Source organism: Oncorhynchus kisutch, linkage group LG14 (assembly GCF_002021735.2).
Source record: "Oncorhynchus kisutch isolate 150728-3 linkage group LG14, Okis_V2, whole genome shotgun sequence".
Classification (NCBI taxonomy): domain Eukaryota; kingdom Metazoa; phylum Chordata; class Actinopteri; order Salmoniformes; family Salmonidae; genus Oncorhynchus; species Oncorhynchus kisutch.
In genome coordinates, this window is record NC_034187.2 from 37,641,474 (window position 1) to 37,660,303 (window position 18,830).

General features: G+C 44.6%; 1 protein-coding gene across 7 annotated transcripts in view; it reads right to left on the reverse strand.

Moving 5' to 3' along the window:
* Nucleotides 1–18,830, reverse strand: part of asap2a (ArfGAP with SH3 domain, ankyrin repeat and PH domain 2a) — an 87,302-nt gene that overhangs the window by 42,488 nt on the left and 25,984 nt on the right. For 6 of the 7 annotated variants that reach the window (XM_031788356.1, XM_031788354.1, XM_031788353.1 and 3 more), the window contains exons 2-4: nt 15,663–15,735; nt 4,661–4,806; nt 778–852 (exon numbers count right to left, since the gene is read on the reverse strand). In XM_031788356.1, the coding sequence (XP_031644216.1) occupies nt 778–852; nt 4,661–4,806; nt 15,663–15,735 (294 nt within the window). Of the gene's footprint in view, nt 1–777; nt 853–4,660; nt 4,807–15,662; nt 15,736–18,830 lie in introns of those variants that run through there. The other variant, XM_031788358.1, reaches the window with a different exon arrangement.

An 18,830-nucleotide genomic window follows, 5' to 3' on the forward strand; every position in this document is an offset into this window, starting at 1 on the left:
GAGATGGGCGCAAATTATTACATATGTAACTAATCGACTAAAACACTCTTGATCGACCAACAGCCTAATGACCAAACAATAGACCCGTCGACTAATTGGGGTCAGCCCTACTCTGTGCACAAGCCTACTCGTTTGGGCTGATGTAGCCTGTGGATGCCAACAGTTACAAAAGGTGAGGGGTAGGGGGCATGGAAGAGAAGAAAAAAAAGAAAGCAAGAGTCCTTGGAGATTTTAAGAGGCTAGAGTGAGCAGCCATGGGATAGCCAGTCTCTCAGAGAAAGAGAAAGAGAGAGAGAGAGAGAGAGATCAGAGCAGACAGTAATGAGTGCTGATTGGATTAGAGGCCTGGCAGACTGGGCTGTCTGGGGCCGGCCTCCCATTGATATAAACAAGATTCTGATTGCATTCCTGCAGTAGGCTGTCTGCACCATCACACACTGGCTGACTGGTTTCTCCTGGAGCTAGTAGAATATGTGGGCTGGTCCCAGACTTTAAATGTGTGACGGAGTGTAGTTACGGTGATGTCTAGTGCAAGAGCGGTGCGCTGTTTATAGTTTCCACCCCCAACACACACACACACACACACACACACACACACCTTATCTGTTCTCCAGCAGCTACAAAACATGTACAGTACCTAGTAATTACAACAGTGTAGTAGGGTAATGGCAGAGCTTTTACACAAATCTTTATGGACGTCTCTACTTTAATCTCTGCCTGTAATAACCAACACCCCACACAGTGTAACAGAAAGCCATGCAGGATAGTGTTCCTCACCCCTTTGACTCCTTTCAGGTCTCCTTTCAGCAGGCTGTCCAGAGGGAAGGTGATGATGTTGTTCATGTTCTGGAACTGAAATGGACAAAGTGGAGAGGGCCTATGTCAGAGGGGTTCAACGCGAGCATGGGTGAATAGTGACAACCACAGATAACGCGTGCTGTTTAAACTCACTCACCTTAGCTGGTTGTGTGTGTGTGTGTGTGTGTGTGCGCGCGTCTCTGTCTTTCGGTGTCTTTGTACAGACACTGTGTACTCTACAACGCTGTGTCTTAAAGTGATAATCTACTCCCTGAAATAAAAATCATGAAACTCCTGACGATTTGGTGAAATCCTAGGTTCTCTCAGTAGGTCAAATAACTGTTTTCACCATGATTGACCTTCTAGTGGTGTGTCTGTAAAACCAGGAAATGGTGTAGGACCGCATCAGAGACATGTACACCGACTACACCAAACTTTAGGAACACCTTCCTAATATATAGAGTTGCTGCACCCCCTTGCATAGATTTTCAAGTAGATTTAAGGTGCTCTCGAGTGGCACAACGGTCTAAGGCACCGCATCTCGGTGCAAGTAGGCGTCACTACAGTCCCTGGTTCGAATCTAGGCTGTATCACATCCGGCCGTGATTGTGAGTCTCCTAGTGCGGCGCACAAATTGCCCAGCATCGTCTGAGTTTTGATTGAAAATAAGAATGTGTTCTTAAACGGACTTGCCTAGTTAAATAAAAGGGTAAATACACTGCTCAAAAAAATAAAGGGAACACTAAAATAACACATCCTAGATCTGAATGAATGAAATATTCTTATTAAATACTTTTTTCTTTACATAGTTGAATGTGCTGACAACAAATCACGCAAAAATGATCAATGGAAATCAAATCTATCAACCCATGGAGGTCTGGATTTGGAGTCACACAAAATTAAAGTGGAAAACCACACTACAGGCTGATCCAACTTTGATGTAATGTCCTTAAAACAAGTCAAAATGAGGCTCAGTAGTGTGTGTGGCCTCCACGTGCCTGTATGACCTCCCTACAACGCCTGGGCATGCTCCTGATGAGGTGGCGGATGGTCTCCTGAGGGATCTCCTCCCAGACCTGGACTAAAGCATCCACCAACTCCTGGACAGTCTGTGGTGCAACGTGGCGTTGGTGGATGGAGCGAGACATGCCCTCATACCACCCTCAGGAGTTCTGGCAGTGCTCCTCCTGCTCCTCCTTGCACAAAGGCAGAGGTAGCAGTCCTGCTGCTGGGTTGTTGCCCTCCTACAGCCTCCTCCACGTCTCCTGATGTACTGGCCTGTCTCCTGGTAGCGCCTCCATGCTCTGGACACTACGCTGACAGACACAGCAAACCTTCTTGCCACAGCTCGCATTGATGTGCCATCCTGGATGAGCTGCACTACCTGAGCCACTTGTGTGGGTTGTAGACTCCGTCTCATGCTACCACTAGAGTGAAAGCACCGCCAGCATTCAAAAGTGACCAAAACATCAGTCAGGAAGCATAGGAACTGAGAAGTGGTCTGTGGTCACCACCTGCAGAACCACTCCTTTATTGGGGGTGTCTTGCTAATAGCCTATAATTTCCACCTGTTGTCTATTCCATTTGTACAACAGCATGTGAAATGTATTGTCAATCAGTGTTGCTTCCTAAGTGGACAGTTTGATTTCACAGAAGTGTGATTGACTTGGAGTTACATTGTGTTGTTTAAGTGTTCCCTTTATTTTTTTGAGTAGTGTATATATACACACAATTTATTTTTTAAGTCAAAACGGTAACTCCGCCACTCAGGAACAATTCAATGTCCTTATGGTAAGCAACTTCAGTGTAGATTTGACCTTGTGTTCAAAAAGACTATTATTGCACACAGAGTGAGTCCATACAACTTATGAGACTTTTTAAGCACATGTTTACTCCTGAACTTATTTAGGCTTGTCATAACTAAATGGGTTGCATACTTACTAACTCAAAACATTTCAACATTTCGTTGTTTAATGAATCTGTCAATTTTCAAAAACATAATTCCACTTTGACATTATGGGGTATTGTGTCTAGGCCAGTGACAAAAAATTGAATCAATTTTAAATTCAGGCTTTAAGACAGCAAAATGTGGAAAAGTTCAAGGGGCGTGAATACATCATAAATACAGAAGAATGTGGACCCCCTTCAAATTAGTGGATTCGGCTATGTCAGCCACACCCGTTGCTTACAGGTGTATAAAATTGAGCACACCGCCATGCAATCTCCATAGACAAACATTGTCAGTAGAATGGCCTTACTGAAGAACTCTGAGTTTCAACGTGGCACCGTCATAGGATGTCAGTTCGTCAAGTGTCTGACCTGCTAGAGCTGTTCCGGTCAACTGTAAGTGCTGTTTATGTGAAGTGGAAACGTCTTGGAGCAACAACGGCTCAGCCACAAAATGGTTGGCCAGACAAGCTCACACAAAGGTTCCGAGAGCTGAAGCGCGTAAAAAAATATTTAAAAAATCTGTCCTTGGTAGCAACACTCAACGAATTCCAAACTGCCTCTGGAAGCAACGTCAGCACAAAAACGGTTTGTCGGGAGCTTCATGAAATGGGTTTACATGGCCAAGCAGCCGCACACAAGCGTCGGTGTAAAGCTCACCGCAGTGGAAATGCATTCTCTGGAGTGATGAATCATGCTTCACCATCTGGCACTCTGACGGACGAATCTGTGTTTGGCGGATGCCAGGAGAACACTACCTGCCCCAAAGCATAGTACCAACTGTAAAGGTTGGTGGAGGAGGAATAATGGTCTGGGGCTGTTTTTCCATGGTTCGGCCCCTTAGTACCAGTGAAGGGAAATCTTAACGCTACAGCATACAATAACATTCTAGATGATTCTGTGCTTCCAACTTTGTGGCAACAATTTGGGGAAGGCCCTTTCCTGTTTCAGCATGACAATTCCCCCGTGCACAAAGCGAGGTCCATACAGTAATGCTTTGTCGAGATTGGTGTGGAAGACTTGACTGGCCTGCACAGAGCCCTGACCTCAACCCCATCGAACAACTTTGGGATGAATTGGAACGCCGACTGCGAGCCAGGCCTAATCGCCCAACCCTGCCCGACCTCACTAATGGTTGTGGCTGAATGGAAGCAAGTCCCCGCAGCAATGTTCCAACATCCAGTGGAAAGTCTTCTCAGAAGAGTGGAGGCTGTTGTAGCAGCAAAAGGGGGGACCAACTCCATATTAATGCCCATGATTTTGAAATGAGATGTTCAATGAGCAGGTGTCCACATACTTTTGGTTAAGTAGTGGACTTTCTGAAGGCACTGGATCTGCTGTGGAATAAAAGGCACGTGTGTGCGTGTGGAATTCCTACCCTAGGGACATGGAGAGATTTCCATCCTGCTCTAATTGTGTGCGTATACTCTGGGGTCAGAATGTTATCGGGAATCGGAGGCCTTTGGGGTAGATCAGTTTTCCATCACAACGTCCAAAGTGCTACTTGAAGACCAAATACCTGCTGGATCCAATTTACAGAGACCCCACTTTGAATCCCAATATAGATTTAAACAACCCCCAAGCTTTATTAGAAACACCTGACAGAGTCATTCTAGAGGATTTTGCCTCACCACAAGAACAATGTCAATTTACACAGAGAGCGGATTCACTGTTGATTTAATATGTGTCGTCTCAAGAACTGACCAGGTGGTTTGCCAGGTATGGAACTAGGTTGCCATGCTGGAGTCAGAAGATGGAATGGCTAATCTCCTGGCTTTGATTCTCGGCAGCCTCAAAACACTTACTTCATTCTAAATTCCTCAAGCTGGTAGACTTTTCCTCATTCAGAACAAATAATTAGTTTGAAGGTGCATAATAGAACCAAAACGGGGTTCATCTCAGTCTTTCCTCTCACCAGGTTTTTGAAGAGGGCGGTGAGCTCCTTGGTGAAGACCGAGAACTTGAGGAAGGCAGAACCCAGGTCGGGGTCGTCCCTGTAGACACAGTTCTCTCCAAACTTCTCCAGAGCCTGGGTGTACTGCTCCTCATTCTCCACATGGGCTGGAAGAAGAGGAGAGAAAGAAGGGATGAACACGGCAGCACCAAGCCAGTGTGCATATTAACAATCACTCTGCCCGCACCAAGCCAGTGTGCATATTAACAATCACTCTGCCCGCACCAAGCCAGTGTGCATATTAACAATCACTCTGCCCGCACCAAGCCAGTGTGCATATTAACAATCACTCTGCCAGCACCAAGCCAGTGTGCATATTAACAATCACTCTGCCAGCCTGTCCTTCGGGTATGGACATCAGTGGTGGAAAAAGTACCCAATTGTAATACTTGAGTAAAAGTAACGAAACCTTAATAGAAAATGACTCAAGTTACAGTGAAAGTCACCCAGTAAAATACTACTTGAGTAAAAGTCAAAAAGTATTTGGTTTAAAATATACTTAAGTATCAAATTCCTTATATGAAGCAAACTGTTATTTAAATGTTTAAAAAAAACGTACGGATAGCCAGGGGCACACTCCAACATCATTTATAAACAAAGCATGTCTGCTTCCACCAGATCAGAGGCAGTCAGGATGACCAGGGATATGTGAGTGAATTGGACCCTTTTCCAGTCCTGCTAAGCATCCCAAATACTTTTGGGTATCAGGGAAAATGTACGAAGTAAAAAGTACATGATTTTCTTTAGGAATGTAGTGAAGTAAAAGTTATAAAAATAGTCAAGTACAGATACTTTAAAGTACTACTGAAGTAGGTTTTTTGGTATCTGTACTGAAGTACTTTACACCACTGATGGACATACACACGGACCACGTGCACACGCACACCTTTTCTGATCCTTACATGGCAATCAATGAATAATAAATAGGGGCCTTGGTTAGAGTGCACAGTGCAGTGTGTGTGGAATTCCATTCACTTCCATATCCCCCCTCCATCTCTGGCATTGTCTTTGGGAAACAAGGACACAATGGGACAGGGAGAGAGAGCGAGTTGGAGAAGACGGTGTCTGCATCCCAAATGGGGATGGGTCAAAAGTAGTGCACTATACGAGGAACAGGGTCCCATTTGGGACACAGCCTGTGTCGTCACACTGGAGTGACTCCAGAGCAGCGGCCATGTGGCGGGGATGAGAAAAACAAAGGGCCTTGAAAGAGGAAGAGCGAGAGACTGGCGTCACCCAGTTTAAAAGGGAACTATGGTTACACTGTCTGGGTTCAATTGTGCAGACGGAGCATCAAACTCTCTCGTACAATGAGATGAAAGAAGAATTACTCATGAAAGTTGCCATTCATTAGACTTTGGGAGTCGATAGACAAAACTGACAGTGTCACTGGTTACAGTTTGCACTTCCTGATTGGAACCCAGCTAGCACATAACGTTCTGAGAACCAAATGTAGCTTCTTTTTTTTTTTAAAGAGCGTGTTTGTCCTATGGTTATTTTGCATACAACCTTCCCATAATGTTTCCTACAGGTTTTCTTAAGGTTCTATTTAAAAGTAATTTTCTCCAATTATTCAGAGAATGTTAAGAAACAACGTTCTGTGTGAATTTCTGTACTTCTAAGAATGTTATTTAAAAACATACATCCGTTCTCAGCGTCAACAAAACTCTATCCTCTATCTTGTTAAGTGTGTTCAGGTGTGTTGGCCGCACCACTAATTGGCCACACCTGATCTTAATGAATGCTCGTTTGAATTTACAAAAATGCAGTTTTGTAAGAGTTAAAAAACATTGAAATCTCAGAACATTAAAACCCAAAAATTAATTTTCAGGGAACCATAAAAGAAACATTCTCAGAACCTAAACTCTCCTTGCAATTAAAACATTTTTTTCCCCAGAACAGGTGAAGATCTCACTTCCAAGGCCTCCCGAGTGGCGCAGCGGTCTAAGGCATTGCATCACGACAGACCCGGGTTTGATACAGCTGACCGCGAACAGGAGACCCATGAGGCAGTTCACAATTGGCCCAGCGTCGTCCTGGTAAGGGGAGGGTTTGGCCGGCCCGGGATGTCCTTGTCCCATCGCGCTCTAGCGACTCCTTGTGGCGGGATGGCCGCATGCTCGCTGACATGGTCCCCAGTTGTACGGCGTTTCCTCCGACACATTGGTGCGGGTTGGCTTCCGGGTTAGGCGATCAGTGTGTCAAGAAGCAGTGAGGCTTGGCAGGGTCGTGTTTCGGAGGACGCATGGCTCTCGACCTTCGCCTCTCCAGAGTCCATATGGGAGTTTCAGCGATGGGACAAGACTAGCTACCAATTGGAAATCACGAAATTGTGGAGAAAAAAAAATTGGGGAAAAAAATACATCTCAAGGCTTCGTTCCCAGAAGCCATAGGAAAACAAAAACATATGTTCCCACAACTTCAAAAGAACCTAATATGCTAGCTAAATGACTAAAATGTACATGTTACAGTTCGGTTGCTTCTAAAACTAAGGCTGAAGCTAATACATATGGCTGTGGTATTTATAAAAAATAAAAAAAAGTCAAACCTAAGAGAGAGAGAGATGCCACCCGTGCGCGTGCGTGTGTGTGGGGGGAATAGGAAGTTGGCAATTCAACTAATCAAACCCAGCAGCACCACTTCAAGCAACAAAAGGGAAGTCCATAAAGCAGGCCTGACAGATGTCACCTAGCCTCAGACCCACACTTCATTAAGTGCTGCTCACAGCTAATAAACCAGAGGTGGAGAGGAACACTGGGATTTGAGGCACTGGTTGGGTGCAGGGAGAGTTGCCATGACAACCCAGAGACCTTCCCTCGAGAACTATGGTGAATCACTAAAACAATACCGAAATACACTACGGAAAAAGGAACAGCATGTCAGAAATCAGCTCAATGTAATTGAAGAATCCGTAGACTAACCACTTCTGGGAAAATTGGAAAACAAAGAATTATCTATCCAAAATGGAGATGTTTGGGTAAACCACTTCTCCAATCTTTTTGGCTCTATAACAAAAGAACAAACAGCAAAAACATATACATGATCAAACACAAAATCTTTGAATCAACTATTGAAGACAACCAGAACCCACTGGATTCTCCAATTACCTTGAATGAAATACAGGACAAAATACATTTAAAAAAACTCTCCAACCCAAAAAGGCCTGTGGTGTTGATGGTATCCTCAATGAAATGGTCAAATATACAGACAACAAATTCCAATTGGCTATACGAAAACTCTATCATCATCCTTAGCTCTAGCATCTTCACCAATATTTGGAACCAAGGACTGATCACCCCAATACACAAAAGTGGAGATAAATTTGACCCCAATAACTACCGTGGGATATGCGTCAAGAGCAACCTTGGGTAAATCCTCTGCATTATCATTAACAGCAGACTTGTACATTTCCTGAGTGAAAATTTTTTTACTGAGCAAATGTCAAATTGGCTTTTTACCAAATTATCGTGCGACAGACCCCGTATTCACCCTGCGCACCCTAATTGACAAACAAACAAACAAACCAAAACAAAGGCAGTCTTCTCATGCTTTGTTGATAAAAAAAAAGGCTTTGACTAAATTTGGCATGAGGGTCTGCTATACAAATTGATGGAAAGGGGTGTTGGGGGTAAAACATACTACATTATAAAATCCATGTACACAAACAACAAGTGTGAGGTTAAAATAGGCAAAGAAACACACACATTTCTTCCCACAGGGCCGTGGGAGTGAGACAGGGATGCAGCTTAAGCCCCACCTTCTTCAACAGATATATCAACGAATTGGTGAGGGCACTAGAAAAGTCTGAAGCACCCGGCCTCACCCTACTAGAATCTGAAGTCAAATGTCTACTGTTGCTGATGATCTGGTGCTTCTGTCACCAACCAAGGAGGGCCTACAGCAGCAACTAGATCTGCTGCACAGATTCTGCAAGACCTATGATGGTGTTCCAAAAAAGGTCCAGTCACCACAACCACAAATTCCATCTAGACACCTTTGCCCTAAAGCACACAAAAACAAATACATACCTTGGTCTAAACCTAAGCGCCACATGTAACTTCCACAAAGCTGTGAACGATCTGAGAGACAAGGCAAGAAGGGCATTTTATACCATCGAAAGGAACATAAATTTCAACATACCAATTAGGATCTGGCTATAAAAAAAATAATTGAATCAGTTATAGAACCCATTGCCCTTTATGTCTATTTCACCTGCTTTGGCAATGTAAAGAAATGTTTCCCATGCCAATAAAGCCCTTTGAATTAAATTGAGACTTTTTTTTTACAAGTAGTACGGAGCTGCGGATCTGAATATTGTTTCTTTATCCTATGTAATGTTTTCTCAGTGAATTTGGTGGGTGTTGTCCCCTGTTCAGAGAAAGTAGTCATTGAAGTTTAGATTTATGTCCTACATCCTGATATTACCAGGTTCTGACCACTAGCGGGTGCTGTTCCTACTATTAGGTGATTTGTTAAAGGGAACGTTCACCCAAATTACATATTGCTTTCCTTACCCTGTAAGCAGTCTATTGAAAAGGTACGACAGCAACCTATGCTTTGGTTTTGTTTACTCGGCCACTGTTTCAAATGCAAACTTTTTAGCATTTGTGGCACAAATCCACCTAACAGGAGCAGCGCCATCTAATAGTCAGAACCTGGTAATATCAGGATATACGATGGGAAATAAAGCTAACAACTTCAATGACTAATTTATCTGAATGGGGGGGGGGGCACCAAATTCACTGAGAATGCATTACATAGAATGAAGAAGAAAAGAAGAGAAATAGTCTGAGCCATACCTCTATACTACTTGTCACACAGAGAAGCGATGCGGTATACTCGCTGTAGGAATCCTCATGTCTTACTCATTGTTTAGAATTGTTTCGGGTCCAAATCGGAAGTACTATATTTCTTGAATGTTATCATTTGAAAATGGCCAATGTAGGTGCAATCAATTAGCTACATTTCACAGAGATCAAATTATATTTCAACAAAATAATGTTGCAGGAACACTAAATCTTATGTTTTCAACGACAGAAATGATTTCAGAACAATCGGAGAAGGTGAGTGTTGAAATCCTATTTCTTGTGCTTTTTGAGGTGGAAAGACCCAGAGAGAGAGACACAGAGAGAGAGAGAGACAAAGAGAGACAGAGAGAGACAGAGAGCGAGAGACACAGAGAGAGATACGGAGGAGTGCGAGTATCGACACCCCAAGGCATCTGCCCCCAGAGAATGACTCAGCGGAACACATTATCGCACAGCATCTGTCCAGACAGACTGTCACACACACGTCCAACTTTTAACGTGTTCACACGTGAAATCGAAGAACTACAAGCAACTCTTATGGTGATGCAATAAGATCAAGGTGGATGAATCACGTCTAGAACCAGCAGATCAAAAAAATCCTACCGCAAGATAAACATGAACGACAAGCACTGCGTTTGGAGTCCTCTGAGCTCCTAGGCATAGATTTAACAAGCTAGTTGAAAGTCCTTGATTACATTTTTTTTTTTTAAGGCTTTTAAACCCTAATCCCAAAGTCAAATTGTCTACTGAAGGACATTTTTCCTGCTTTTAGAGAACCCACAATCTAGTCAAGTGACCTGAATGGGACCTACCGTTGAATACCCCATGGGTTGCTGTTTTATTTGCCCTTGTTCACCTCTGGCCATAGGTGGCTGACGCAACAACACACGTTCAAACACACGCAGACTGTTTAGGCAGCAAACCCAGCTGCTTTGTTGTGGGTCGCCCTGGCCTGTGCGTCGCCAGCGGGCAACTGCCTGGGCTTTTTTTTTTTTTTTGTGACACCTGAGTCCAGGGCCTCCCGGTGCCTCAACTATCCACCCATGACAGAAAACACCCGGTGTAAAGCCCACAAGGCTAGTCTCCTGTTTACTGTAATGCAACCCCAGCAGACAGACACGTCAGTGTACTGTGTGTCTGAGTGTGTGTGCCACCCTCCCCAGTGCATTCCTACGCTGTCTCTCGTCTCTTTCTGTCACAGCCAGGGATAGTCAGTGATGACGTGACATGGAGGGCTGGCTTCTGCTGTTGTGGATGAATCGTGGGAATGACTTGGGTTCCTGTCTGTGGCAGGCCCTCAGGAAATGGTGGCCCCCTTGTTTTATGGGAATCTTGAAAAGGAGGGAGAAGGTGACACAATTCACCCATTGAAAGCCCTTTGAAAGTCCACACACAGGCAGAAACAGTTCTTTGTCAACTCAACGCATACAAAAACACAGAACAAACCAATTGTAGATCTGCAAGAACAAACGTAACACACAGACGTCCCCTGCTGTGGATAATCTAACAGCATAGAGAGTGGTGGGGTGTTGTTATTCCAGCATTGTCCGCTCCACCAGACAGATCTTTGTTTAATCAACAGATAGTAGCCTAGTTTCCTCAACCCAAACTCTCTCTCTCTCTCTCTCTCTCTCTCTCTCTAGGGCTGGTCAATCACAAGCTTACATTGCTGGAGGTTTCAGCACGGACAAAACTCTATGTCCACATCCCCATCTATTTCCAGCTTAGGACCACACTGTCCACGGAGGCTGAATAAATACTGCAGGACTTAACACCCTTTTCACAATTTGGCCATTAAGGTTTACCCAGAGGACCACCGATTGGAGGGGAGAGGGATGGTCGTTAGGGGAGAGCTCAGTGGGAGAGGACAGAGGAGTAAAATGGGCATTATGACAGTCCTGCTGTTTCTGTGGCTCTCAGTGGCCTCTACCTACAGTTCAGGCACATCCATTCACAGTATAGTTACATTAGTGCTTCTGGAAGCCTAATTCCCTCCGTTACCTGGCAGCTTGGCGATAAAGTGTGTGTGTGGCTTGTGATGGGGGGGAAAAAGAAAGACTGCAAGGGGAATGACAACATGAGTTCATTTGTGTCTGTATCCACAGTATGTGGCTGTGTGCTTCCAGTATGTATCATGCATGTTATATTCCTCACCGTTTACAACACGTGTATGCAAGCGAGTACGAAGTAGCGGTGTACTCATTATCATGGGTGTGATGCCTGCCTGTGGAGCCATGGGCTCTGGTTAAACAAAGTTTAGCCAGAAAAACAGATCTATCCCAGTGGCACAACAGTGCATACAGCAGAGCACCATCAGTTAGACCAACAGCTGTGTCTGAATATAAACCAGCCAGATTAAAAACTCTGGGGGGTTGAATAAAGTATTTTTTTATTTATTTTAGCCTGCGGGCCAATAGAGTGGCGATAGGGTGACAGATCTGCAGGCCCAGTGATGGGCAGACTGATAGACGGCACCAGGGAAGCCATGGGGCGGGGCAAGGGGACGTTCCGCTCCAGTTCGGTCAGTCTGACCGGGCTCTCCACTGGGTCTCGGTCCTCCAGGAGGATGGCTGTGTCCATGGTGAAGGAGGCACGCATCACCTTCTCCGCTCGACTGCCACTGACCGACTGCCAACCTGGTTGACTGCCTGCCGGATTGACTGCCTGCCTGATTGACTGTTCAAGACCAGCAAGAGAGGCTCCTCAAATCAACTGTAACAGGTCAGAATCTCTGGGATGCTGCTTTCTGAGAAAAAAAATCAAACTGTCCATTTGACAACATAGCTGTCATCTTCTCAAAAGCTAGCATTTTTACCTGTGTGATGGAGAGCCAGAGGGAGGCCCGAGATAAAACAGCACGTCAGTATTGCTGGAGGGCCTGGTCAGGTCAAAAGTTAACACAACGTCCAAATGGCATGAGTCTGGAGCAAGAGTCTTCGAGACATGAACTTTGCGTATGGAATAACATTACAAACCTGGGCATGTGAAGGTCGTCGTTATGAGAAGCCAGCCATGTTGTCGAATGGACAAGAATAGTTCTCTCAGAAAGCAGCATGCCAAAGCAAAGGAGGGCAGGCAGCAACACAGATTGAAAGAGCGACAGAGCAGAGAGAGATTTCTCCCAATTCGCACCAACTGTCATGGATGAATATTTCACCAAAGGAGAGTGAAGCCCAGGCGACTGACTAAGATTGTGGGTAGGGAAGGGAACCTGGGTGAGATGTCTTAGGTTCAAGTTCAGCGCCTCTAGCCCACATTAGAATACCAAGCAGCACAGACTTAAAAGTTGCATAGACCTGACTGGAAAATACGAACACAGAATCTCACTGACGATGACGAGCTGTTGAAATGTCTTACATTTACATTCTTCTTAATGGTCAAGGTTAGCAATCCCTCCAAGATTTTTTGTGATATTTGCAACAAAGATCCTTGATTTTGCAGCAATTCTGACTTTTGCAATAATTTTGTCCAGTTTGTGATGAAAATACGCTGACAAGGGAAAAGGTTTGTTGACGTGTGGCTTGATTGAACCACATCTTGAGGTAAACCGTGCAGTGATTGGTTGAAATTGCGAGCCCTCTTTTTGTACTGCAGTAGCTAGCGGGTCAATTTGTAGGCTAAAATATTGCAATGATTTGACTGTTTTTAATGCAGGGATTGGTCAAATTTACAAGCCCTTGTATAATATGCGGGGAATTGTTGATTTTGCTAAAAAAAAATTGGAGCACGGAATCCTGGAGGGACTGGGTTAGGTTCTATGCCTAAGGGCACCTTCTGTTCTATGCAGAGCCTGAAACAAGCGATAAATATTATAACTAGCATTGGAGCAAACTTTAGCACTAATGCTAACAAGCCCGGCAACACATTCTTTCACTATTCATATTGGAACTTACAGAGGTCTTTGCTACACAAAAGGGCCAGAAAATTGACTCCCACAGCTCCGCTAAATCAAAAGAGTCTTATTCACAGCACTCATTCTCAGGAAGACTGGAAGGTCACCAAGTACTCCTCTTATGTAATCAATCAACCTCTGTTCCTCTTCTGACTGAGGGTACATTCAGAAAGGGCCCGTCCAGATGAATGACGACAAGGGGTGATCCACAACGTGAAAGAACACGATCGTGGAATGTCAAGGACGGTTTCAAATCTAAAAAATGTGAACGATGACTTCAGAACATCTCTTAATTCACAACGGTCCTTAACATCAATGACCAGGGCAGTACAACTACTTCGATGTTTCCACGGCATTCTTGACACGTCTGTCTCATGAAATGAACAAGACTACTTGAAAAGGTCGTACTGACAATAAGTCCAGAGTTACTGAATACGACACACCCCTGTAGCCCTAACATTACCTACAGGTCTCTGACATGGCTGTCAAACGTCTGACAGCTGAGCAGAGCTGACAGGGGTGTAATAAACCTGGGTGCTGAGGTCTTGACGATTTCGTTTTCTGAGGCCTGAGGTTAACCAGTAGTAGAGGTTTATCTGTGAGGATCACAGACTAAAAGCCTTCAGGAGAGACTCATCTCTCACGTCACCAGGACTCAGATTTACAGCGGGCCTCCAATGCCACTCAAATCAGGTAGCCTATCAGTTAGAGCACTTGGCCAGTGACCGAAAGGTTGGGGATTCAAATACTCGAGCCGACAAGGTGAAAAATCTGTCGATGTGCCCTTGATCAAGGCACTTAACCCCAATTTACTCCAGGGGTGCCGTACTACTATGGCCGACACTGTAAAACATTTCTCTGCACCTTGTATGTGACAATAAGCAACAAAAAAAAATGTATGTTATCGAAACCTTCCTGTTATGCACTGACTATTACTGTACTTAACGTCTATGTAGTTACTAGGTTTCTCGAAGGGGCAATGGCTTCTACTGGCATCTTAGGGGAATAGTAATCTAAATCACAATCACGAGCTGCTAGCTGCATTGACACGCAAGCAAAGCCATCAAATTTAGATTACATTTTAATCTCCAACTTGCCTTTGTCAACAAAACGAATGTCAGAAACAAGACAAATCTATAGTGTGTTTTCTGTACTGAATATTCTGTTGTCGAAGTAACAATTAAGATTGTCAGTGTTAAGAGGTCCATAAAACCTCTTAAAGTGCTTAAAACGCTTAATGTGGTTATAAAGAATTTAAGCCCCTTATTTTGGAAAGGATTCAGCCAACATGAATTCGACCCGTTATGAAAATCCTTCCATTGACGGTGATACCACAGCAAATTATGCATGTTGCCTAGTAACCAACTGGTAAGAGTCAAAATGCCCACCGGAGGCATCCACACATACTGTATACACACACACACACACACACACACACACACACAATGTTGTTTAGTGACACAAAGGCACTGTTTCAGGATACCGGGAAGAGAGGAAGGAGATTAAATGAGTGCTTGGAACTCCATTAGAACACAGTGTAGTGGGGAAGAGCGCAACACTGTCCCCCTTTTGCCCCCGTACACTCACAAGTACTCACGCAAAGGGTGTTCCCTGGTACACCTGTTCCTCCAAGGTCTGGGGTAGACAGCTGTCCCCCCTTGAACAGAGGTAGCAGTGTTCCCAAAAAAGGCCCAGCTCAGCAAAGAGAGAGAAAATCGTTCCATACGCTCTCAGCAGGACCCTGTCACACAGCCCAAAGACAAGGCGCTGGAAACAACCCACACTGTCACAGCCAGCCAGAGTGAGTATGCTGATGAGCTCCGTGCACACACACACACACACTTGCAACCCACCCAAAACAAGCACACACTAATTAAGCCAGTCTCCCCGTGGCCATCTTCCAGTAGATATGGATTCCTCAGTTTGAACCCTACCGTAGTAAGCATTGCCAGAGGGAGTCAGCGTTGCTGTTCTCTTCTCCATACCGCGCATTTGGAGAACATATGGAGTTACGGCAGGGCCATAAATCTTCAAACAGAGGTCATCCTCTCCCCTCATTTGACCGAAAAACACACCGACCCTAAACCCTGTCATACCCTGGCCCACACACACACACACCCCACAGCGGCGCGGCGACCAGGTACATGGACTAGCTTATAGAGTTCCCGTGATGACAGTCACAGGTGGCTCTGAACTCTGACCTTTCATCAGATGGGAGCGCTATGGTGTTGTGACTGCAAATGAGTGTTAACCTTTGACTCACCCAGACCCGAGGTGTAGATGGCCTTGACGGACTTCTTCATCTTGTACAGCACGCTGCGGTCCACATCCAGCGCCTTGAGGGAAGGAGAGGGAGGTCCAGTTAGTGTCTGACCAAGGACACAATGAAAGCCACACATTCTGTAGCATTCGTGTTGCCTTGCCTTACTGACATGTCTGAATCATTCCCACGGCTAATATTGAATGAGATCGTGTTGTTTGAGGCAAGTCGTCAGCTCTGGGAAACGTCTGTTACCTAACGTTCTCTCGAGGAGAGAGTTTTTTTTCCCCCTTCTCATCTTTGGCATTGATAGCGTTTATCTTGCCACAAGTCCTTGTGGACACAGGTGTGTCAGTGTGTGCCTACTATCTGTGTGTGTGTGTGTTTGTAGGTAACAGGTGTGTTTTAAAGTGTATATGTGCGTGACTTTGGGTAGCAGGTGTGTAATTTGCATCTGTGTGTGTGTGCGCGCGCGCAAGGAGGAAGGGAACAGCCTCCTGACTGCAGGTGATTCATTATTCAGTACGATGCTATAAATAGGCTGAATCCCAGTGTGGAGTAAGAGGGGCGAGAGAGGAGTTCAGGAGGCATCCAAACAGACCAGATAGGTGGAGCCACTCCATTATGGAGGTAGGTCAGGCTGATGAGGTCTCGCACTACTAAGAAGCCTTTCCTGTAAGATGCACACACACACGCTAATGCACTTACAGTACATACATACTCTCTGACTCCAGCTGAGACAGTGCACCACTGTACCAACCAACGATTGAATGGTCTCCGGGGGATTTGGGAAATTAGTTTTGTGCTTCACCAAGAAGGTCCAGCCGGCACCACTCTGTCCTTGTTCCCAATATCACTGAATTCAACAGATCCTATCCCCCTCCCTTTACCTCAGTCTGAATCTACTTTGGTGAAAAGGCACAGTGGCTCCATTCAGTTGCCACAGATAAACATACACGGTATTCCCCTTGCTACCATGTTAGCCATGAGAGAGAATAGTTAGGCCTAAATCAGCATTATGTTTTTTTTGAATCCCCGAGAAGTGCTCTGTTTCTTGTTGGTATTGAATTTCACGGAGTGGGCGAGAGCTGACAATGTGCTTAGTCACATTTATCAGTGGTTGCCTCGTGCTGACACAGGGAAGGCCACCTACATACAAATTGAAGGAGACAAGGTTGGGCGTAGGGATATCTGAAGACTTGTTACATACAGAGAATATCATAAAAAGAGAGTGATTGAGATTTAGAAGACAGTTGAGTACCCACGCTCTTTGAGCACGACCATAGACTAGTGGTCAACTTGTTGAATCCTACAATTTAGGGGGGGGGGGGGGGGGGTTCCATTTTAGAAAGTGGAAAATAAGATGAAAACATGTCAGTGTGTGAAATTCTGAAAGCATGGCTGCCGCTGACCTTAACTTGACCTCTGAGATTGGACAATAGGAAGCAAGCTTGGTTACGATGCCACTGGGCTTATTACGTGAATATGATTGACTTTAAATCCACATCCCACTTCTAGACATTTCCTACAAACCCAGAAATCAGGAGAGAAGAAAGCCATCTCTCATAAGAACTCGTCAAATAGTCATTTTGATCCTGGCGATTAACTCCCATCTCCCTCAAAAAAAGAGAGGAAAACAATAAACATAAAAGCTAAAAACACTGTCTCGTTAGCTGAACAGAATTACTCATCACAAGCGCTGACGCTAACGAGATCGCCACCTGGGTTCTCCGACTTAAATCTTAGCTCCCACTAGCTGAGAGTCACACAACACAAGCCCTCTAAGATTCTCCTAAGACAGTCTACAAGCATTTGTCACAACATTCACCGCATGTGCTCCAGCTGACTGATTTAGCCAGTGGCCAGCAATTCTTTGCAGCAATTGTAGCCAACTGATGTCAGACAAACCTCCAAAAATATTGTCGATATAGATGGAGTTATCCTAACCACCCTTCCTAAATGCTGCCTTGTTGTAATTTGGTGCCAAGAGTTTCCCATTCACCGTTCTACTGTACAAATATGAGTCATGAGCCAGTCTAGCGTAAAATATATGACTCAGATAAACACAAAACCTTGTAAAAGCTCCACAGGGACCATCTGGATTCATAGACCGAAACAAAGTCCGGACCCCACACATACTGAAACTCTGGTTTTCAACCACACTTGAGGTATTGTTCAAAGCAAGCTATGAAACAAATGATAAATCAATTACTTTCTGGATCCAAAGTTCAACAACTAACTGTAACATGAGATGCAGGGTTGCAAAATGTTTTTGCTCCATCCAATATTACTCTGCACTCTCCTTCCAACCATGGAAATCTGCTTCCTTAAGTAGATATTTTACCTAACCTTGAGAGGCTACTTCATGATAATGCCCTAAAGCATTTCTGCTTACCTCATCCCTCCCAAAGAATACAGCAACATTGAGACTTGGATCTTCATTGATTTCCAGTTCCTCTTTCCTTGAGATTGATACCGCCAAGCAGTGACCGAGTTAGTTAAATGCCCCGTCCAGAGGAAGTTACCGCCACTATTTCGACCTAAATCCTGTTCTAGTTCGGAAATACTTGTTTAGTTCCACCCTCCTAACACCGACGTATGGCGCATATAAAGATTAATCTCCACCTTCCTATGTTTGCACAGCCTATACAGTCTATGGCACAGGACACAATCTGCAATTTGTGAACAAACCAAACAGCCAGGGTCAAGGGTGGCTTTGCCAATCACTAAGGAGCACAGCACAGTGAACGGTAGCTACGACAAGGTTACGGACCATCCACTCTCCATCCTCCCACTTCTGCAACGAAATTGAATGATCAAAGATGAATTAGTTTAGCAATAATACTGTTTTTTTATCCGGCAAAGCTAGAGGCTGACTAACCTACTCACTGGACCAATAAAGCCAACTAGCTAGCCAGGTAGCTAGCTAACGGTAACAATTAGATACTGTGGACAATTGGTTCCAAAGTTGTTTCAAGCACAAAAGTACATGTAATTAGCTAGCTAGCTACCATTCAGCTGTTTTTCTGATAACCTAATTATCTGAAGACTAAAGGTTAGGTAGTAAGTAGCTAGCTCGAAATGCAGTTAGCTAGCTAGCTAACAGCTGGAAGGACGTAGCTGTAATGTTTACAAGTATCCCCAATGGCTATTAGACAACCAATATAACAG